Source organism: Mangifera indica, unplaced genomic scaffold, assembly GCF_011075055.1.
Source record: "Mangifera indica cultivar Alphonso unplaced genomic scaffold, CATAS_Mindica_2.1 Un_0049, whole genome shotgun sequence".
Taxonomy (NCBI): Eukaryota; Viridiplantae; Streptophyta; class Magnoliopsida; order Sapindales; family Anacardiaceae; genus Mangifera; species Mangifera indica.
Window position 1 is genome coordinate 1 of NW_025401141.1, and position 16,297 is coordinate 16,297.

Below are 16,297 nucleotides of genomic sequence, written 5' to 3' on the forward strand. Positions count from 1 at the left end.
AAAATAACATAATACCTCAGAATCTGTGAACCAAGCAAACTCCTGTCTTTTTATATTAGCTGATCCAATTAAGGCTACACAATCATCAATTATCATAATTTTACTATGAACATACACCTGAAAAAAAAAGAAAAAAACTTTGGCTTTCATACATGTATGCCAATCCAACCATTAAAACATTACAAGTACAACGACACCCCAGACTCCAGTAAAGAAATGCTGCCAGAATTTACAATTATTTCAGGAAGATAAATGATCACAAAGGCATATAATAAATTGCAACAATGAAAGAAAATACCTAACTGGTGGCCACTGGGCCACCATCAAATAGTCTACCATAGGACCTAAGACCATAGAAAGAAATGTAATCATGAGTCTTTGGACCAAGAAGTTCAAAAAGGTTATGCAATATTGAATTCTGTCCTCTGCAAATTGTTCGGTACTGCCAATGCATTATGGCTCTCACAGATGCTGCACCACCATCATCAACACCACCCTGCAACAATTTGGATTTAGTACAAATATATATATTCAAACCAAGTCTAAATTTCAAGATATGCATGCAAGGAGTAGAACCTGAAAACCTGGAAGCAGTGGTATGACAATGATGACCCTGAAGCACTTCTTATCATTGTATGCTCGCATAATACGACTGTATAATGCTTCTAAAACACGATTCCTTATAATTTCATCCCCTGAAAGACCTGATATGAAAAATTGATTCTGGGAAATATTGCCCAAAAAGTTAAAGAACAGTCAGGATAAGGAAAACTATACATTAGAAATTCTGCAAGCGTCCTCAAGTTACAACATTTAAAGACCAAAAAAACCAGATAGGTAATTTACTATATAAGGCAAAGTAAATTTACATACGAAACTCTATCAAACAAAAATCTCTGCTGCCTTAAGAGTAAAATACTTTTGAGTCATTGATGCAGAAACTGCTAAAAAAGCAAAACTGCTTTACTTTATTTCATGTAAAAGATTGCATGTCCAATATATACCTCTATATAGATAAAGTGCTCTGCCTTCTCAATGAGAGATTTATAAGCACAGTGAATGCTTTCTTCAGTTTGGCTTGTTCCAGCAGACCACTGACTGACACTCCTTAAAATCTGAAAATTGCAAATCTTTACTGATGGCAGAGTATGCAACATTTTACTTATAATTTCAAACAATTTAGGTGGAAAACAAGTGGCGAAAACCAAACAATTATAACATTTCCATGTCAAAATTTAAAAAAAAAAAGGAGCACATAGATACATCAATCAAGAAAACTCTTCCAGCTAAGTTGTTGCATAACTAATGATTAATTATCACCTAGCACAAAAGAAATTCCTAAATGGGCTAGAAGGGATGCAGAGGCCTGATATAAAGAATTTGTCTATTGCAACCAATATGACACCAGAGTGGGCCGTATCTTAAACAATGAACAAAGCTGTTCCAATTTGACAAACCAGAGACACATAAACTACAATACTCTGTCCACTCACCATAGCATATAGGTCCTAAATTTATATATGGAGGTAGATTTTAATAATCCTGAAGATTCAAAAACTATGTTACCCTTTAATCAATAGAATACTTAAGCATTGTTGTTGACCATTTTGATAAAACTGGAGACAAGGTAAACTACAAGAAAAGCTCAAAATAAGTAAACAGCATATTAAATTAGAAGATTCCATGATATCATAGTAAATATGAGATTTAAATTTAGCCAAGAACGAGAAAGCTTCAGATATCACATCCTATACAACACACCTGACAATGGCATGAAGTACGTGGACCTACTTGTCCCCTTTCATCCATGGAACCACATTGATCACCACGTTCTTGTGTTTCCCACCACTCTGGATCTGAAATTTTGTCTCTTTTCTGTGTCGATACATCTACAGATGGTTTCAAAGGCGGCTGGGAGGAGTTAGAGTCATCTACAAAGCCTATCATTGGTGTATCTATAGTTACTGGTTCAATTTTGAAAGAAACACTTTTAGTAGTATTAATATCCATCCCATTGGATTTTGGGCCTCCATGAGAACCATCCAACCCACCTGAATCTTGAGGTAGCAGCAGCGGAATATCTTGAAAAGATGACCTAGAGGAAAAGGAATCCTGTTCTTTCATTCCTTCAGGATTGTCTTCACCATCGTTACGTTGAATCTCCACATCTCTGCTTCTTCCCATGTAATGTGGAATAACCATATGATGCTGAGGCATGAGTAGTGGAATTGTTTCCTCGTGAGGAGCTTTACTTCTCTGGAAAGAAAAAAAATTAAACATTCCTGCATTAGAATTTCCAATTACAATAAATTCCACAGAAGAACTATATTAACTCAATTAAAACTTGTACCTTAGCATAATTCCAGCGCTGAACAAAGTGCCTAGCCACATCACGACAAGGTGGTCCCCAGAGGGCACAATGGACATCAAGCCAAGGCATGCGAGGGTATTTTCCACGATCCAATTCATCTTTCATTGTATCTTCCCATGAATTGGGTTCATATTCCCTGACAGAATGGAACTGACTTTAATGATATATATCAACTAAACACCATTCCATCTTCCAACAAACTTCAAAATCGTAACCAAACTTCCTTCCCAAAACAATAGAAGAACTCAGACCAAACTAACTGGTCATTGGCACCCTTGAAAAGTTAGGCCCCAACATCTTGTAAACACAAGTCTTTAATCCCTACCATAGCATGTACAACCTAATGGTTGTTCACAAACTGTTATGAAGGTTGTCTTGATATAAACTTCAAAATGTCCAACCACTAGGTATTTGCTGCAGAAGAAAGTTTTTACCACCAAAGTATAATTAAAACATGATCACGTAGTTCACTTTGACCCCAACAGGAAAGCAGCAGGAGTTATAATCCAGAAAATTTCTTCATCTAGATGGTACAACCTCAAGGATAAAGAATGCTATAAACAAATATGGACAATAACAATGTATACAAGTCCAAGAGTAACCGCAGAGACTAAAGCATTGATATTATTTAAGCAATTCTCGAACAAAAGCCAGTAAACATTCTAAAAGTAGGATGTCTGGCCAAGGAGAACATACCTAGGGTTATAATAGTCCTTCCCAGGCCATACCAGAGGAGGATTATCACCTACTTTGTGTTCAAATGTGTCATAACGACCAAAGCATAAGTCCAGTCCTCCAATAAAGCAAATCTGGTAATCAACAATGACAAGTTTTTCATGGTGGGACCTATATGTAATCAAACATGAAAATTAGAAACAGAATAAATTCAGTATAATACAAAAATCTAAAAAAACTCTTATAATGGTTTTCAAAGATCCATACCATAGGTAAACGCCAGTAGAGAAGTGATCCGGATAACGCAGTACCCTCACATTCTCATGAATGTTTAAAAGCTTTCTCTTGCTGTACACACTGTTTATTTTCAAAGCAAGAGCAACCTCTTTGTAGAGAAGAATATAGATCTGCAATCATAAGGTAACATTATTGATACTGCTTAATGACATGTTGCCAAGGCAAATTTAAAAAAAAAAACAGTAAAATATAAAAAATTGGAATCAAGAACTGACCAACATTAAAGCACAAAAGTACTACGTATCAAGAAAAGTAGAAGTTATATTTGTTTAAACACTAGTATGCTATTCGCACTATAAGATGCCACAGGCATCATATACAGCCTAGAGTGGTCACTAATTCCTCCAAAAAGTCAAGACAATGGCAGCACTGATGAAATAATGTGACAGAGAGCCAAAGAATTCCTCTTGATAGAAACAAATCACAGTCAAACCACACAGTTTGGCCTATAAGATAAAGAGTATAGAATGAAAAAATTATTGCACATGGTTACTTCATCAATCTTGATAAAATAATGGCATTAAAACAGTATCACAAACGAATACCTGAACCCCTTTCTTTGCTTTGTCTTCCAACAAGGCATCAAGCCTTGAAGAAGCATTAACATTAAAAGGACGCCGCATATATAATTCTGGGCACAGCCACCAGCCACAAATAAAAATCTGCAAGAAACTTAGGATCATCATATACTTAACAATGACATAGATAATATATGTGGACTACCATAAATTTCTGTGCCCTAGGAATGGGAAAGCGACTTACCTCTGATTTAGCATTCTCAATTGATGAAGCAATAGCTTCAAAGGCTGCTCTACCATCTACAAACCATTGAGCCTGACTTCCATCATCAGTCAAACCCCTAGGAGGAGCAAAAGAGCCAAAACGATGAGGATGACACCAGCCCTCTGGAGGCCCAAGGCCAGCATCATTAATTGCAGCAACCCAATCTTTAACTTTAGCACTATTCTTGGTTCTTAACCTAATGCTCCGGTTGCCACAAGCCACCTTATAAAGTTTTCAGTTACTCATTAGAGATTAATTTGCACTGGATTTTTTCAAAACATATAAATTTCACCAGCCAACTAATTTGTTTATAATTTTTTGTAGATCCTAAAAGTACAGTGATGAATGCAGGTCTAAAAGACTTTGAACTAATACAAGAAAAAGAATCAATAGAACTTGCATACTGAGGACAAAACTGTATATATTGAAATCTCAGTCTAAAAGTTTAGGTATGACTGAATTTGTGGAAATGAAAAATTAGACACCAACTAGACCTAAAGACTTCCACTGAATTTGGCTGAGCTCAGCCTTATTTCAAAGCAGAAGCAGTCTTAGCAAATACAATTCCCCATCAGTTGCTTCATTCAGTGTTTTCTCCAGAAATTCCTTAATAAAGAGTAACTTTATTGTGAGATCGCTAATGAGGTAAATTAGACTGAAAAAAAAAAAAAAAAAATAGAGAGAAGTCTGCATCATCTTGCCTAAAAACAAAATGCTTACTATATAGATTGTCCTATATCAGCAGATAGACAATCTATTATTAACTTTTAAGCTTCTATGTTTCATGGATATCTCTTCATCTCATGTACCCAGCAGATTCCCAGTCTAGAAATTGCCATGTTCAGGTACAAATAAGAATCAGTTATACTAAAAAAAATTGTTACTTAAATTTTAAACAAGAATGCAGAAGGTAGAATTGAATAATAACCTATCAATGAAAGCAAACTACCAGCTAAAATAATATAAATTCCATAATATAAACAACTTGAGTGCTGTTTACCTTAAATGTATGGCGTAGAGGATTACGATCCTTAATTTCTGTTGCTAATGATACTCGACCATCACCATTCCCATCAGAGGATGGTAGCACATCGAAAACAATTATATCTATAGGTTTGGTATCTAATGGATCTCCCAGCAAGGCCAAGAATCCAGGTTTCAGTACAGCCCATACCTGTAAAATAGACGAGGCAAGGTAATAAAAAGATACTCAAAATGGGAGTTGAATGCACTATATCAAGTTTTAATCCAAGTGCCAAAATTATCAATAATTAGGAAAACTTTCAAATGAAAGCATTCACTTTAATACCAAATAAAGCGGCATGAATTAAATTAAAAAGGAAGTAAAAAAACTGAATGTCTCACATATATAGCCTTGAATATTACATCCATAACTTCAAGAATGAAAGTTCATTACCTTTTGCCAATTGTCATTACAACAATTAAACCAAGGACAGCAGTTGCATATTCCTGAATCATCGTTATTCAAAATTTTTGGAAGATGCTTAACCATCACGTAATCTTCTTTCAGCTTAGGGCCATACTCTGGTGCAAATGACAACTTTGAAACCTTCAAAAACTTGCAAACCTATATAGGAATGTGAGGTGCACAAAAGATTTGAATTTATAGCACATAGTGACTAACGGTGCATGAAAATTCTAAAACTAAATCGAGCCACTCAATTTTATAGACTATTTCCCTGTAAGCCTTCAGAGTCATTGAGTATGAGTATTTGGAAGATGTACAGGACGTAAAGGTTCTAGCACAACTGCATGTACTTCATAATTGCTATAGATGATGCAAAAATCATTTGCACATATAAATCATCAATTGAGTAACTCATTCAACCATGGAAAACCATGTTACTAACAAGTTTACAAAGCAAAACTTTCGAAAAACTAGCAGTTGCATTAAAAGAAAAAGGCAGAAGATGCCAGATTTTATAATTTTTTGATAACTCATAGATAAAAAGAGGGAAATGCCAGGGGGTTGTTGAGAACTAGAGTGAATAAGAGTGAGAGGTTGATCTCGAAGTATAGTAGACCTCATAACAACCAAAAGGGTTGAAACGCACATATACATTTGGCAATACAAGAGATAATGGTGAAACAGAAAGAAAAGACACAAGAACTAACACTCGTGAACACATACATAACTAAAAAAGATAATTGATTACAGAGATGAAAATAATTAACCAAAGTTTCAAACAATGTGGCTTAAATTAAGATGAAGCACCGAAGCATACCTCTCTGGAGTTAACAATATCTACATTTCCCAGAAAGTGATTCAAGTATTGTTGCATTGCAACTTTGGCTCTGTCCGACATTGAATGCTGTCTTCCTAAAGCTGGGCGAATGACTGGTAGCGCAGCACTTGATGGAACATCTCTGAAGAAAAAACCCAGCTTTCAAACTATAACAAACGTCAAAGATTATGTTTAATGTCCATGAGAATAGGTCAGAACACGTGGTCACCTGTTCTTAGCAGTTTCATCACTATGAACATGGATAGCATCATCATCACCATCATCATCATCTTGCATCTCTGCCATGTGATCGCCTATTCCTAGATTTTGAAGCCATTCTTTAACCTTTAATATAATTTTCCAAAAAAGCACATCAAAGCCCAAACCTTCCTTCCCAAACAAAATCAGATTCGAAACAAAACATGGAAGTTCATAATTGCAAAAACAAAGGCCGAGCACTGTATTCACACACACCTGCTCTTGCTTCTCGTGAATCTCCTCGAAAAAAGCACGTTTCTTCAACGCAAAGTGTAAATAAAGTACATGTGTGGCTTTCTTTACAAGTCTCCATTTAAACTGGTGAATAACAACACAAAAAGTACATAACTCAGATTTTCATTTTCTATGATTGCTTACCATCGAAACATTATCCAATTATTCAATTCGAGTAAAACAATAATTCAAGTTATATTCACGACTCGTTCATCACAATTCAACGTCAAGTATTGCATAAAGAAAGATATCGTATTCTCATTTCTCACCTGTTTGTATTGAAATTCAATCGTGTAAGATAAAAGCATGGGGGAAATATCTCCGGCTTCGGGTCTAGAAACCGAAACGATGGTGGACTCAGGCAACTCATCGAAAATCCGCGACGACTCGGGTTCGAGACCCGAACCGAAGGACGTAAAAAAAGACGACCCCGGCTCTGATCGCATTTGAACATACCGGGGCCCACCATCTGACATCAACCGTTCTGAGGCCATCTCTTTTTCTTGTTCTCTGAATGATATTCGTCGACAGTTCTTCTAAATTCTGATAGTAAATTTAAATAAATAAAAAGCTTTGAATCAAAGGAGATGATTCTTAAAATTGAGTACGAATAGTGATTGATGACCAGTGGGACCTTTTGGATCCAAAAATTTCTTCAGGTTTGAAAGAGTACTGAATTGACCGGTTGTGGATAGTCCGGAACTCAAGAAACGGGGCATTTTGAATTAATATTGCATGGTGAATGTTTTGAACTTCTACCATTTGATTTGACCGCAATTTTCTGGCGGGTTAGTATTTAAACCGGGTCACTTTAATCAAATTCGGATCTAGCTAACTATCCACAACAAGCAAGCAAAACTGACGATCACATGCTCCACAAGAAAAACGATAAAAGCAACGATGGTGGTGGGCAAGGCAAAATTTACCAGAAATGGGCCAAGGGACTTATCCTCACCCAAGTTTTGATGCATTTTCAAAGCTTTATTTATAGAGTTTTAAAAACCAAAATACGTACTCGTAAGGTGTTAATCTTAACTTAAATAGAAGATAAAATCGTTATTTTATTATTAAATCCTAAAATCTAAGAATTTATATTATTCTCTTCTTCTCTCATAGTTTAAAAAACAAACAATTTTTTTTACCCAAACATTTAAAAATTTTACTTTTTCTCCTAAAACTTTTTCTTGATTCTTCAGTAATAAAAATCAACTGTCATTGTCAACCGATCACCCTCGCTTCTTCTTCTCCATCTGCTGGTCTTCCCACCACAGTAAGTTCATTAGACAAAGACGAACTCTCTTCATTCAAACAAAGATGAATCGTTGTTGGAGAATAAAGAAAAAACTTTAGGGAAAAAAATGAATTTTTCAAATTTTTGAACAAGGAAAAATATTTGTTTTTCAAACTATGGGTGAGGGGATGCTATAAACTCTTAGGGTGCGTTTGACAAGTAATATAAAAGATAATATGATTACCACATTTACTTTATATATTAAAATATTATCAAGATAATCTTCATTTTATTATAAATATGTCCTTATTTATTAATTTTTTTAGGACAAAAAAAATTTTATTTTCAAATAATATAAAAAAATATTTTAGAATAATTATATCTAAAGATATTTAAGTAAAATAATATATTTGTATTTTTTATTATCCGTAATTAAATACAATAATTATTTATATTTGGTCAATTTATTAAATTTTATCAAACATAGTAATAATTTATACTTAGTAATCCTCTAATTTTAGTAATAAAATATTTCTCAAACTAAATATCCTCTTAAAGTTTTAAGATTTAATAATAAAATAATAATTTTATTCTTATAATTAACTATTTCGGTTAAGATTTTTGGTTAAAATTAATAAGTTATAAATGAATGTTAAAACTCTGTGAATAAGACTTTCAAATCGCATAAATACTCGGATGGAAATAAGTCCTTCAGCCTCATAAGTGGCAACGGCGTAAAAATTTAGAATACGGCCAAACCGGACCTCAGTTGTTGCCGAGTCGGCTGTTCTTCAGTCAGCGACTTGGCTTCCAACTCTTGGTTTGGTGTGTAATACTCTGTTTATCGTATCGTGTTTTCTGCAGGACTGTCTTCTTCCGGGTAAGGCACTCTATAGTTAGAAATACTTCATTAGAACCCCACCTTACTTCCTTTAGCCCAATTGTTAGGTTTCTTTTATTAGGCTTTGAAAACGGTAGCGATAAAAATTCCATTTTCTTAACAGATCTGGATAAATAGTTTTATGTCAACGATTCTTGACAATCCATAAATAAGTATACCAGAGAGTAAAATGGTATAACAATGCAATCATCTTCTGTATGGCTTTTAACAGCCATATGTATTGCAATTATCGCATCTAACAACCAACTCATGCAAAAAACGTTCATCATTCATGATTCAACATATAACAAAAGGAAACTACAGTTCATATGGTTTCAAAATTCAGGGGCTTCATAAATAAAAAATTAGTCATAAAACAAGATAACTCGGAAACGAGTTCCTACTTAGAAAACCAAAATCATTGACATATACCAGTTATAGATCTTCTCATTTCACTAACACGTCCTCATTGATCATTCACTTCTTGGCTTTCTTAGCTCCCCTACAAAAATTCCAGAAAGTTTTCAATTAGTTCTGTTGCATATAGATAAATAAGACAAGAAAAATCGAATATCAAGTTTCTTACTCAGCTGGCTGAGGTGCGGGTGCTGCCTTCTCTCCAGGGCCCTGAAATATCAAAAAACGAAATTGACCGGCATGTCAAATAAAAACACAAATGATCAAATGATGACAATTCCTAAAATTCAACTTTTGCTGACACTGCCAATTGACCCTTCACAAACAATTTAAACCATGAAATGTTTTAAGGTAATAATTATAAGTATCAACGATGACTAGAAATCCAGGCACCAAGTTCTCCTAACAAGAATATTCCAGATACTTGATAACAAATTGCACTCAGAAAAGTAACAGTTTTAAATAAACTAGCAATCACCTGGGCTAGACGCTCCTCTCTCCTGGCAATCTTTCTCTCCCTGCTTGCCTTGTTCTTAGCACGCTTGGCCTCAAATTGGTCAGAAAGTGTTTTTTCTCTGGCCTTCTCAGCCTTCGATTTGTGGATACTCTCCATGAGGACACGCTTGTTTTTGAAAACATTACCTTTAACCTTCATGTACATATCATGGTACATGTGCTTGTCAATCTTCTTTGACTCCCTGTACTTCCGGAGCAGACGTCTCAGAACACGCATTCTCCTCATCCAGAGGACTTTTGTAGGCAGTCTGGCCTCCCTAGTACCCTTGCGCTTACCTGAAAACATTAAAAAATGTGTTATAACATAGACAGAGAAAGCCACCAAATCACTTAGAAGAAATATACACCAAACTCAAAAAAGTTCAATTCAAGAAAAGCCCAATGATTGCAAAAATAATTATTATTCATGCATACCATATCCAGAGTGACGCCCTTTCCTTTTGGCCTCCTTCATTCTGCGAGCTCGAGAACGAGAGTGGATCTTTGTTGGCTTCCTGATGATGAAACCATCCTTCACCAGTTTCCTGACGTTTTGCCCTGCACTTGGTAACCAGCAAACATTAAACAAATAGATAATCAAAGCCATATATAACAATAAAACTAGGATATATCTCTTGATAATCTAACTATAAAACATCAAAAGTGAAACCAATAACAGTGAATTCCAGTCATTATCAATCTGAATTAACCTGCATACGAACTTTGATTAAATTTTTCAACAAAGTGTTAAGAGTAACTCAACATGAATTAACCTATCTCATTTCCACAGTAGTTTAAGAACAAACACTTTCAGATTAATTACCATACAGTCTTCATATCTTATTTCAATAAACAAGCAATACAATATCAAACAGTCAACAAAAAATAGCTAAGAAAAAGACTCTTAATCTTTCCATTTTCTAACATTAACTGTCGAAAATTAAATTCTCAGTACGCTATGAACCTCAACGCAAAACAGAATCATCGCTTGCACCATCCAAGACATAACATGAGCAGGATCCCCTCAAACCGGCATAAAATCAATTAAGCTCCTAGATCTACTCTACATAATAGCTTCGATAGATTTAGAGAGACAAATAAAAGAACTTACTGGAGTTGGCCATAGAGATTTCGTTGACCTCATTAGGGTCGAGCCAGACCTTGCCACGTCCGCATTTGAGGACGCTAGCGGCGAGACGTTTCTGGAGCTTCAACGATACCATCTTCTTTCCTCTCTCTCTCTCCCTCTCCCTCTCCAATCTCGATGAGTGGCGAAAGAGTTTTTGCCTGAGTAGTGTTAGGAGGCTTTTATATGATGGGGAAGCTATTTGTCAGGGTTAGGGTTTTGAAGCGGTAACATTTAGTGGGCCAATTGCTGGACGAGAGCTACACGAGACCCACCAAGTGTCAATTGTGGATTGGTATTGATCTCGGGCCTTTTTAATGTTAGGTTTGGCCCATCATATTTCAAACCGCCAAATCACCATATCCCACACAAGATTTGACAAAATGTTTAATTTTTATAATTTAAGTTGAAAAAATTATTTTTCCACCCATATGTTAAAATCAATCGTTAATTTTAACAGTTATTAATATATTTTTATTTAAATATTATAATAATGATATAATTAACCTATTATTTTATTCTCAATACTTAAAATATTATAAAAATACTTTCTTATACTGAATTATGAATTGTGTTATTATCATTTTTTAAATTATTAAATAATATTTTAAAATTTTAAAAATATTTATTTTTTTTTAATTTCCAAAACCCTCTCAAAATTTTCATCAACATTCCAAATGTTTTCAAATATTAAGTTCGCCCTTGTATATACTATATTTAAACTTGTACAAATAAATGTTTTTATTATTTTTAATTAAATTTAATATAAATTAAAGGTAAAAAAATTATTTAACATAATTTTAAGTTAAAATATTATTTAATTTGAAGGTGTTATTGTATTTTTAACAATTTTTTTTCAAAAAAACATTATTTTAACATATGGGTGGAAAATTATTTTTTTCAAATTTAAAAATTAGAATCATTAAATCATTTAACCTTGGGTGGAAATATCACAATTTTGATGCTTGATAAGAGCTCATAATATTCAATAAAAAATTTTCAATAATATCAAAAGAATTCATAAAAATTGTGAATCTCAGTAGTTGTTGCATCAAAGAATGAAAGTTTTTATTTATATATGAAGTCTAAAGATGTTAGTCGAAGTGAATTTAAATAGGGTTGAATTTGATTTGAAAAAGTTTAAATAAAATTTAGTTAAAGATTAATTCGAATTTAATTTAACATAATTTTACTTTAGTTTTGATCAAATATAATTTAAACTTAAATATGTAAATTAATTTAAATTTAATTTGAAAATTGTTTTTAAGTATTTATTTAAATTAGTTCATTTTTAAAAAAATTGTGAACCATAATTTTTTTGTCAAATAATCCTACCAAATGTGAAGGTATTGTTCACTTTAAATATATAACTGTCAAAATATTATTTATCTTAAATATATAATTCGTTATGATTTTATAGTTTAAAATGTCTTAACATTTTAAAAGTAACGAGCAATTCAACTAGTTTTGTCTTAATATCCCGTTCATGACGATCATATTTTACATGTTTTGTGGAGACGAGGTTTGATTTATGGTGTTGTAAGATTTTTTTTTCACTTAAATATAAAATATTTTATAATGCAACTACGGCCGGGTTTCAGGTCAAATTTAAGCCCAGCCGTGCCGGTGTGAAATCATATTGCAGAACCCTGAGTCCAGAGCCCGATTAACCTGGAGAATTTTTTTCACTCGAGGCCCGGCCCAGCAACAATTCAATGGTTTAAGCTTTCAACGAGATTCGAGGCGCGTGCACACAGACCACGCGCGTGCATCACTGACCACACCCGCCAAACACAAACGACACGTCATACCAAACACGCCACGGGACTGAAAACACCTAACACCTTGCGTTGCGTATTCAGAGAGGAATTCGATTTCAACGCGGAAAATTTATGTTCCTTTGTCAGACAAACCCTAACATTCTTGTTTGCTAATCTAATTCTCTTGATCTTCATGGACATTGCTCTTCTGTCCGACACCGTTTCACTTGCCACATCGCAAACCCTAGGCTTAGCGAAATTCATTCTACGCCAGCCCTATTTACTCTCTGCGGCGATTCTCCCGATGGACGCCGTGGCGCCGCCGCCTGTTAAATCCAGTTTGCACAGAACAGCCCGTCGAACACTGCTCTGCAAGAAGCGGAGGACGAGGAGGAAATCGTGCAGCGGCGGCGATGATTCGGAGGACAGCAGCGAAGGCGACGGAATTTTCGGTGGTGGTAACGATGATGGAACGTTTGGTGGGGGTGGTTATGGTGGGAGGGGGTGGAACTTTGACGGATTTGGAGGGCAAAATTGGGATGAGTCATCGCGGTGGTCGTCGAATGATTTCGCGTTTGATTTTGTTTATGAGGTGATTTACTGGATTGCGTTATCGAATTGCGTGCATTTCGCATTCAAGAAGGTGGTGAGGATCGTGGCTGATGGGGAGAGACAAGGTTCCCATTAGACTGACTTCATTTTTTTTTTTTTTTAAATTTGCAATCGTTTATGTATTTAATTGGATAGTTACGAACGCTCTGTCTATATATTTTTTATTGCACAGTTAATTGTACATATTGTATATATTATAATCGATTCTATACATCGATTTATAAGTACTTTGATCGTTAAATTATTGTTCGTGGTCATGGATTAGTATGATCTTAGGTGTATTATGTTTTATTAGAAATAAATAGAGGTCTTGATTAGTTAATTTGAGTTTTAATCTTGCGGGCTCATGGACATTTTGTTAGCTAAAGGACCATTTGAATGTGGAATTGTGGAACTTTCAGACAGGAAGTAATTGTTTATTTGAGAATGTTGCATTGAAGTATGACATAGAACATTAGAGCTTCTGTAACTAGACAATGAGATGTTCGTTATGTTAAAGCTGTATCTAGTTTGTTGAATGATTATTATTGTGTGGTTTTGTTTTGTCAAGCTGGAGGTTTTATTTTTTTTTTTGAAGGAGTTTATCTGCCACTCTTTATTAGGTTATGCCCCTTTGTTCTTATGACTAAAAGCCGCATATACAAACATAATCAATTATTCATTTTTGAACTACTCTGACTTGCGTTTTTTTCTCGGAAATGCAGTACTTGTATGAATTACAGCTTTTTACCAGGCTCTTACCCATTGCATTGATGTCCTGCTACTCTCTTGTTCTCTCTACTTTCTTCTATTTACATGCAGGTGCCTACTTGCATCCCCATTCTCATGCACATGAATTGGCAACTTAATGGCATCTTAGTTTCTCCTTTGTTATTTTGCCTGGTTTACTTTTATCATTGTTCTTTGAATATACTTTTGACTTTTCTTATCATTTGTGTGTTTTGTACTTTTTTGTACTTGTATCTTCTAATGGTTCTATGTCTTCCTTTTACTTTTCTTCCTTGATTAATTAATTTGTGCGTTAGTTGATGATTGTGTACTACACTTTAATCATGAAGGGGTGCTCTCTTCTTTTTTGGATTAGATTAAATAGTTGATTTCTTTCCTGTGGAATTTTATGTTAGCAAAGTGAAACGAGTTTACTAGTTTTTTTACTTTTTGTTTCATTGGAGGCTTCATTCATCAGTTTTATTTTCTACTACATTAGGTTCTGTGACAAATTTAAGGGCATACTATTATTTTACCTTCGTGATTTGAAGTTTGACATGATTCAATTGAGCATGTAGCGAGTCCAGTTATGGTCCCAGGGGGCATGTTAAATTGCACATTTACTATGCTGTTATGGTTATTTGGAAGTAGTAGAGAGGCAAATCTTCTGATTAACAGTAGGTAGATAGTTCATGGATGATCTTGAGAGTGAAACATGATATGAGAATAGGCTACAGTATGCATTACCTGGCTATCCATTGGTTCTGCCTTGACCTGAAGTAGTATGAAAATTGACCAGAAACAGTTATTATCACTGAAACTTTTAAAAGTGAATTTATTTGGGATTCATTGTGCTTGTAGCTGCAAATTAGTATGAATTGAATTTTCCATAAGGATATAAGCAGATTAGAGTTCTGTATATGTGTCAGATAAGCATGTAAGTCCAATTGGCTTGGCAAAATTGTTATGCCATGAATTTGCTTTTCTAGTCCTGATCTGTTAATGGCTTCAGTTCGGGTTGACACTACCCAAACTATATCTTGAGTAAAGAAAGTGTCCGGTCCAGCCCCAATATTTTGTTACACATGAAATATCGATGAGCCTTCTGGGTGCATTGAAATAGAATAGATAGATAATTCAGTTGTAATGGCAGACAGGCGTCTGGGGCACAATCGTTGTCTGTTGTTGCAACTTGCAATTCTTTAATATTTCAAGGACAACAAGGAATTATAATGAGGCTGAGAAATATCCTTTAGTGTGAAGGGGAAGCTTCCATGTTAAGTGAATCTATCCGTTCCTTAATGCATGAATCTATGATTGGTGTTTTAATTTTTTATATCAGTACTGAAAAAGAAATACCAAGTGGGAGGTGGATTGACTGAATCGAGTCAGAACATTTGTTGTCTTGAGGTCAATTAGAATAAAAATAGTTTAATTTAATTTTAATAAATTAAAATTAATAATAGTTTGAATTTAGTTTAAATGAAAAATAGTTTAGTTTGGTTTGGTACAAATTTAATTTAAATTTATAACTTAAATCCGTGGCTTAGTTGTAGTTCAAGCATATGATTTATTAAAAAGATGGTATTGTTTTATCTAATAATTGATAAATAATATTATTTTGATAATTATTTAATATAATTTAAATAAAATTATGAGTTAAATTTGAATTAAATTAAATTATTTTTTCTTATCTTATAAACCAAATTTTTTAGTTTGATTTGAAAACAAATTATTTCGAGATTAAACCAATTCGATTTTAACCCAGTTTCACATGTGGGCTTTGGTTTGCTTTCAGTTTCTAATAATATGAGCTTGACCCGATTAACTGCCAAAACGGAGAATTCATAATGGTAATGTGCCAGGGAAGATGAACCTAATTTAAAGTATAATTTATAATTGATTGCTTAGCTTTGCTTGTGTCGTTAATTGTTTTTTAATCTCCAATTCCAAATGTTGTTGTGAAGGTCCCCACCTGGAATTTGGTTCATGAACCTTCCCCTTGGGTGAGAATCCAAATTGTCAAATATTCCGTCTGGTGTCTCACCAACTTATGAATTCGATTTGACTCCTAGTACTTTGTGATATTTGAATTCTTGCTAATGTCTTCTTGTGTCAATTTTAATATTAATTCAAACAGTCTATGGTTATTGCGTGTTCTGTTTTGTCATAATTTCTGATTGAGTATTCCACACTACTAAAAA

The 16,297-nt window shown here is 34.2% G+C and overlaps 3 protein-coding genes across 8 annotated transcripts; 1 reads left to right on the forward strand and 2 right to left on the reverse strand.

Annotated features, from left to right (window-relative positions):
- Positions 1 to 126: 126 nt before the first annotated feature.
- Positions 127 to 7,585, reverse strand: LOC123206765 (phospholipase D zeta 1-like). Of its 6 annotated transcripts, none has more exons than XM_044623997.1 (16): positions 7,134 to 7,560; positions 6,847 to 6,948; positions 6,602 to 6,717; positions 6,373 to 6,514; positions 5,544 to 5,714; positions 5,127 to 5,300; positions 4,106 to 4,348; positions 3,889 to 4,005; positions 3,314 to 3,453; positions 3,068 to 3,217; positions 2,351 to 2,507; positions 2,052 to 2,256; positions 1,762 to 1,964; positions 1,005 to 1,115; positions 577 to 723; positions 127 to 496 (listed from the first exon to the last, which is right to left on the reverse strand). In XM_044623997.1, exons 1-16 carry the CDS (start codon positions 7,356 to 7,358, stop codon positions 299 to 301), a joined length of 2,601 nt encoding a protein of 866 aa, XP_044479932.1. In that variant the 5' UTR covers positions 7,359 to 7,560; the 3' UTR covers positions 127 to 298. The 6 variants fall into 6 exon arrangements, 5 of the variants coding, with proteins under 5 accessions (XP_044479932.1, XP_044479933.1, XP_044479934.1 ...); XM_044623998.1 differs by having other exon boundaries at positions 1,762 to 1,940; positions 7,134 to 7,559; XM_044623999.1 differs by having other exon boundaries at positions 1,762 to 1,889; positions 7,134 to 7,553.
- A 1,658-nt stretch (positions 7,586 to 9,243) lies between these two features.
- Positions 9,244 to 11,193, reverse strand: LOC123206773 (60S ribosomal protein L19-1). Its single transcript, XM_044624011.1, has 5 exons — positions 10,999 to 11,193; positions 10,323 to 10,445; positions 9,871 to 10,184; positions 9,562 to 9,602; positions 9,244 to 9,477 (listed from the first exon to the last, which is right to left on the reverse strand). Exons 1-5 carry the CDS (start codon positions 11,108 to 11,110, stop codon positions 9,453 to 9,455), a joined length of 615 nt encoding a protein of 204 aa, XP_044479946.1. The 5' UTR covers positions 11,111 to 11,193; the 3' UTR covers positions 9,244 to 9,452.
- A 1,640-nt stretch (positions 11,194 to 12,833) lies between these two features.
- LOC123206768 lies at positions 12,834 to 13,477 on the forward strand. Its single transcript, XM_044624004.1, has one exon. The coding sequence runs from the start codon at positions 12,967 to 12,969 to the stop codon at positions 13,459 to 13,461; it is 495 nt and encodes a 164-aa protein (XP_044479939.1). The 5' UTR covers positions 12,834 to 12,966; the 3' UTR covers positions 13,462 to 13,477.
- Positions 13,478 to 16,297: the final 2,820 nt, after the last annotated feature.

What these genes read in the sequence shown, in the direction of transcription:
- LOC123206765 (XM_044623996.1), bottom strand. Translation starts at nt 7,358, where the DNA reads ATGGCCTCAGAACGGTTGATGTCAGATGGTGGGCCCCGGTATGTTCAA. An exon ending in TTCACGAGAAGCAAGAGCAG is followed by an intron (nt 6,718 to 6,846) that starts GTGTGTGTGAAT and finishes ATTATATTAAAG; the next exon opens with GTTAAAGAATGGCTTCAAAA. An exon ending in ATATTGTTAACTCCAGAGAG is followed by an intron (nt 5,715 to 6,372) that starts GTATGCTTCGGT and finishes ATTCCTATATAG; the next exon opens with GTTTGCAAGTTTTTGAAGGT.
- LOC123206773 (XM_044624011.1), bottom strand. Translation starts at nt 11,110, where the DNA reads ATGGTATCGTTGAAGCTCCAGAAACGTCTCGCCGCTAGCGTCCTCAAA. An exon ending in AGGGCGTCACTCTGGATATG is followed by an intron (nt 10,185 to 10,322) that starts GTATGCATGAAT and finishes TAATGTTTTCAG; the next exon opens with GTAAGCGCAAGGGTACTAGG. An exon ending in CCCGCACCTCAGCCAGCTGA is followed by an intron (nt 9,478 to 9,561) that starts GTAAGAAACTTG and finishes GAATTTTTGTAG; the next exon opens with GGGAGCTAAGAAAGCCAAGA.
- LOC123206768 (XM_044624004.1), top strand. Translation starts at nt 12,967, where the DNA reads ATGGACATTGCTCTTCTGTCCGACACCGTTTCACTTGCCACATCGCAA.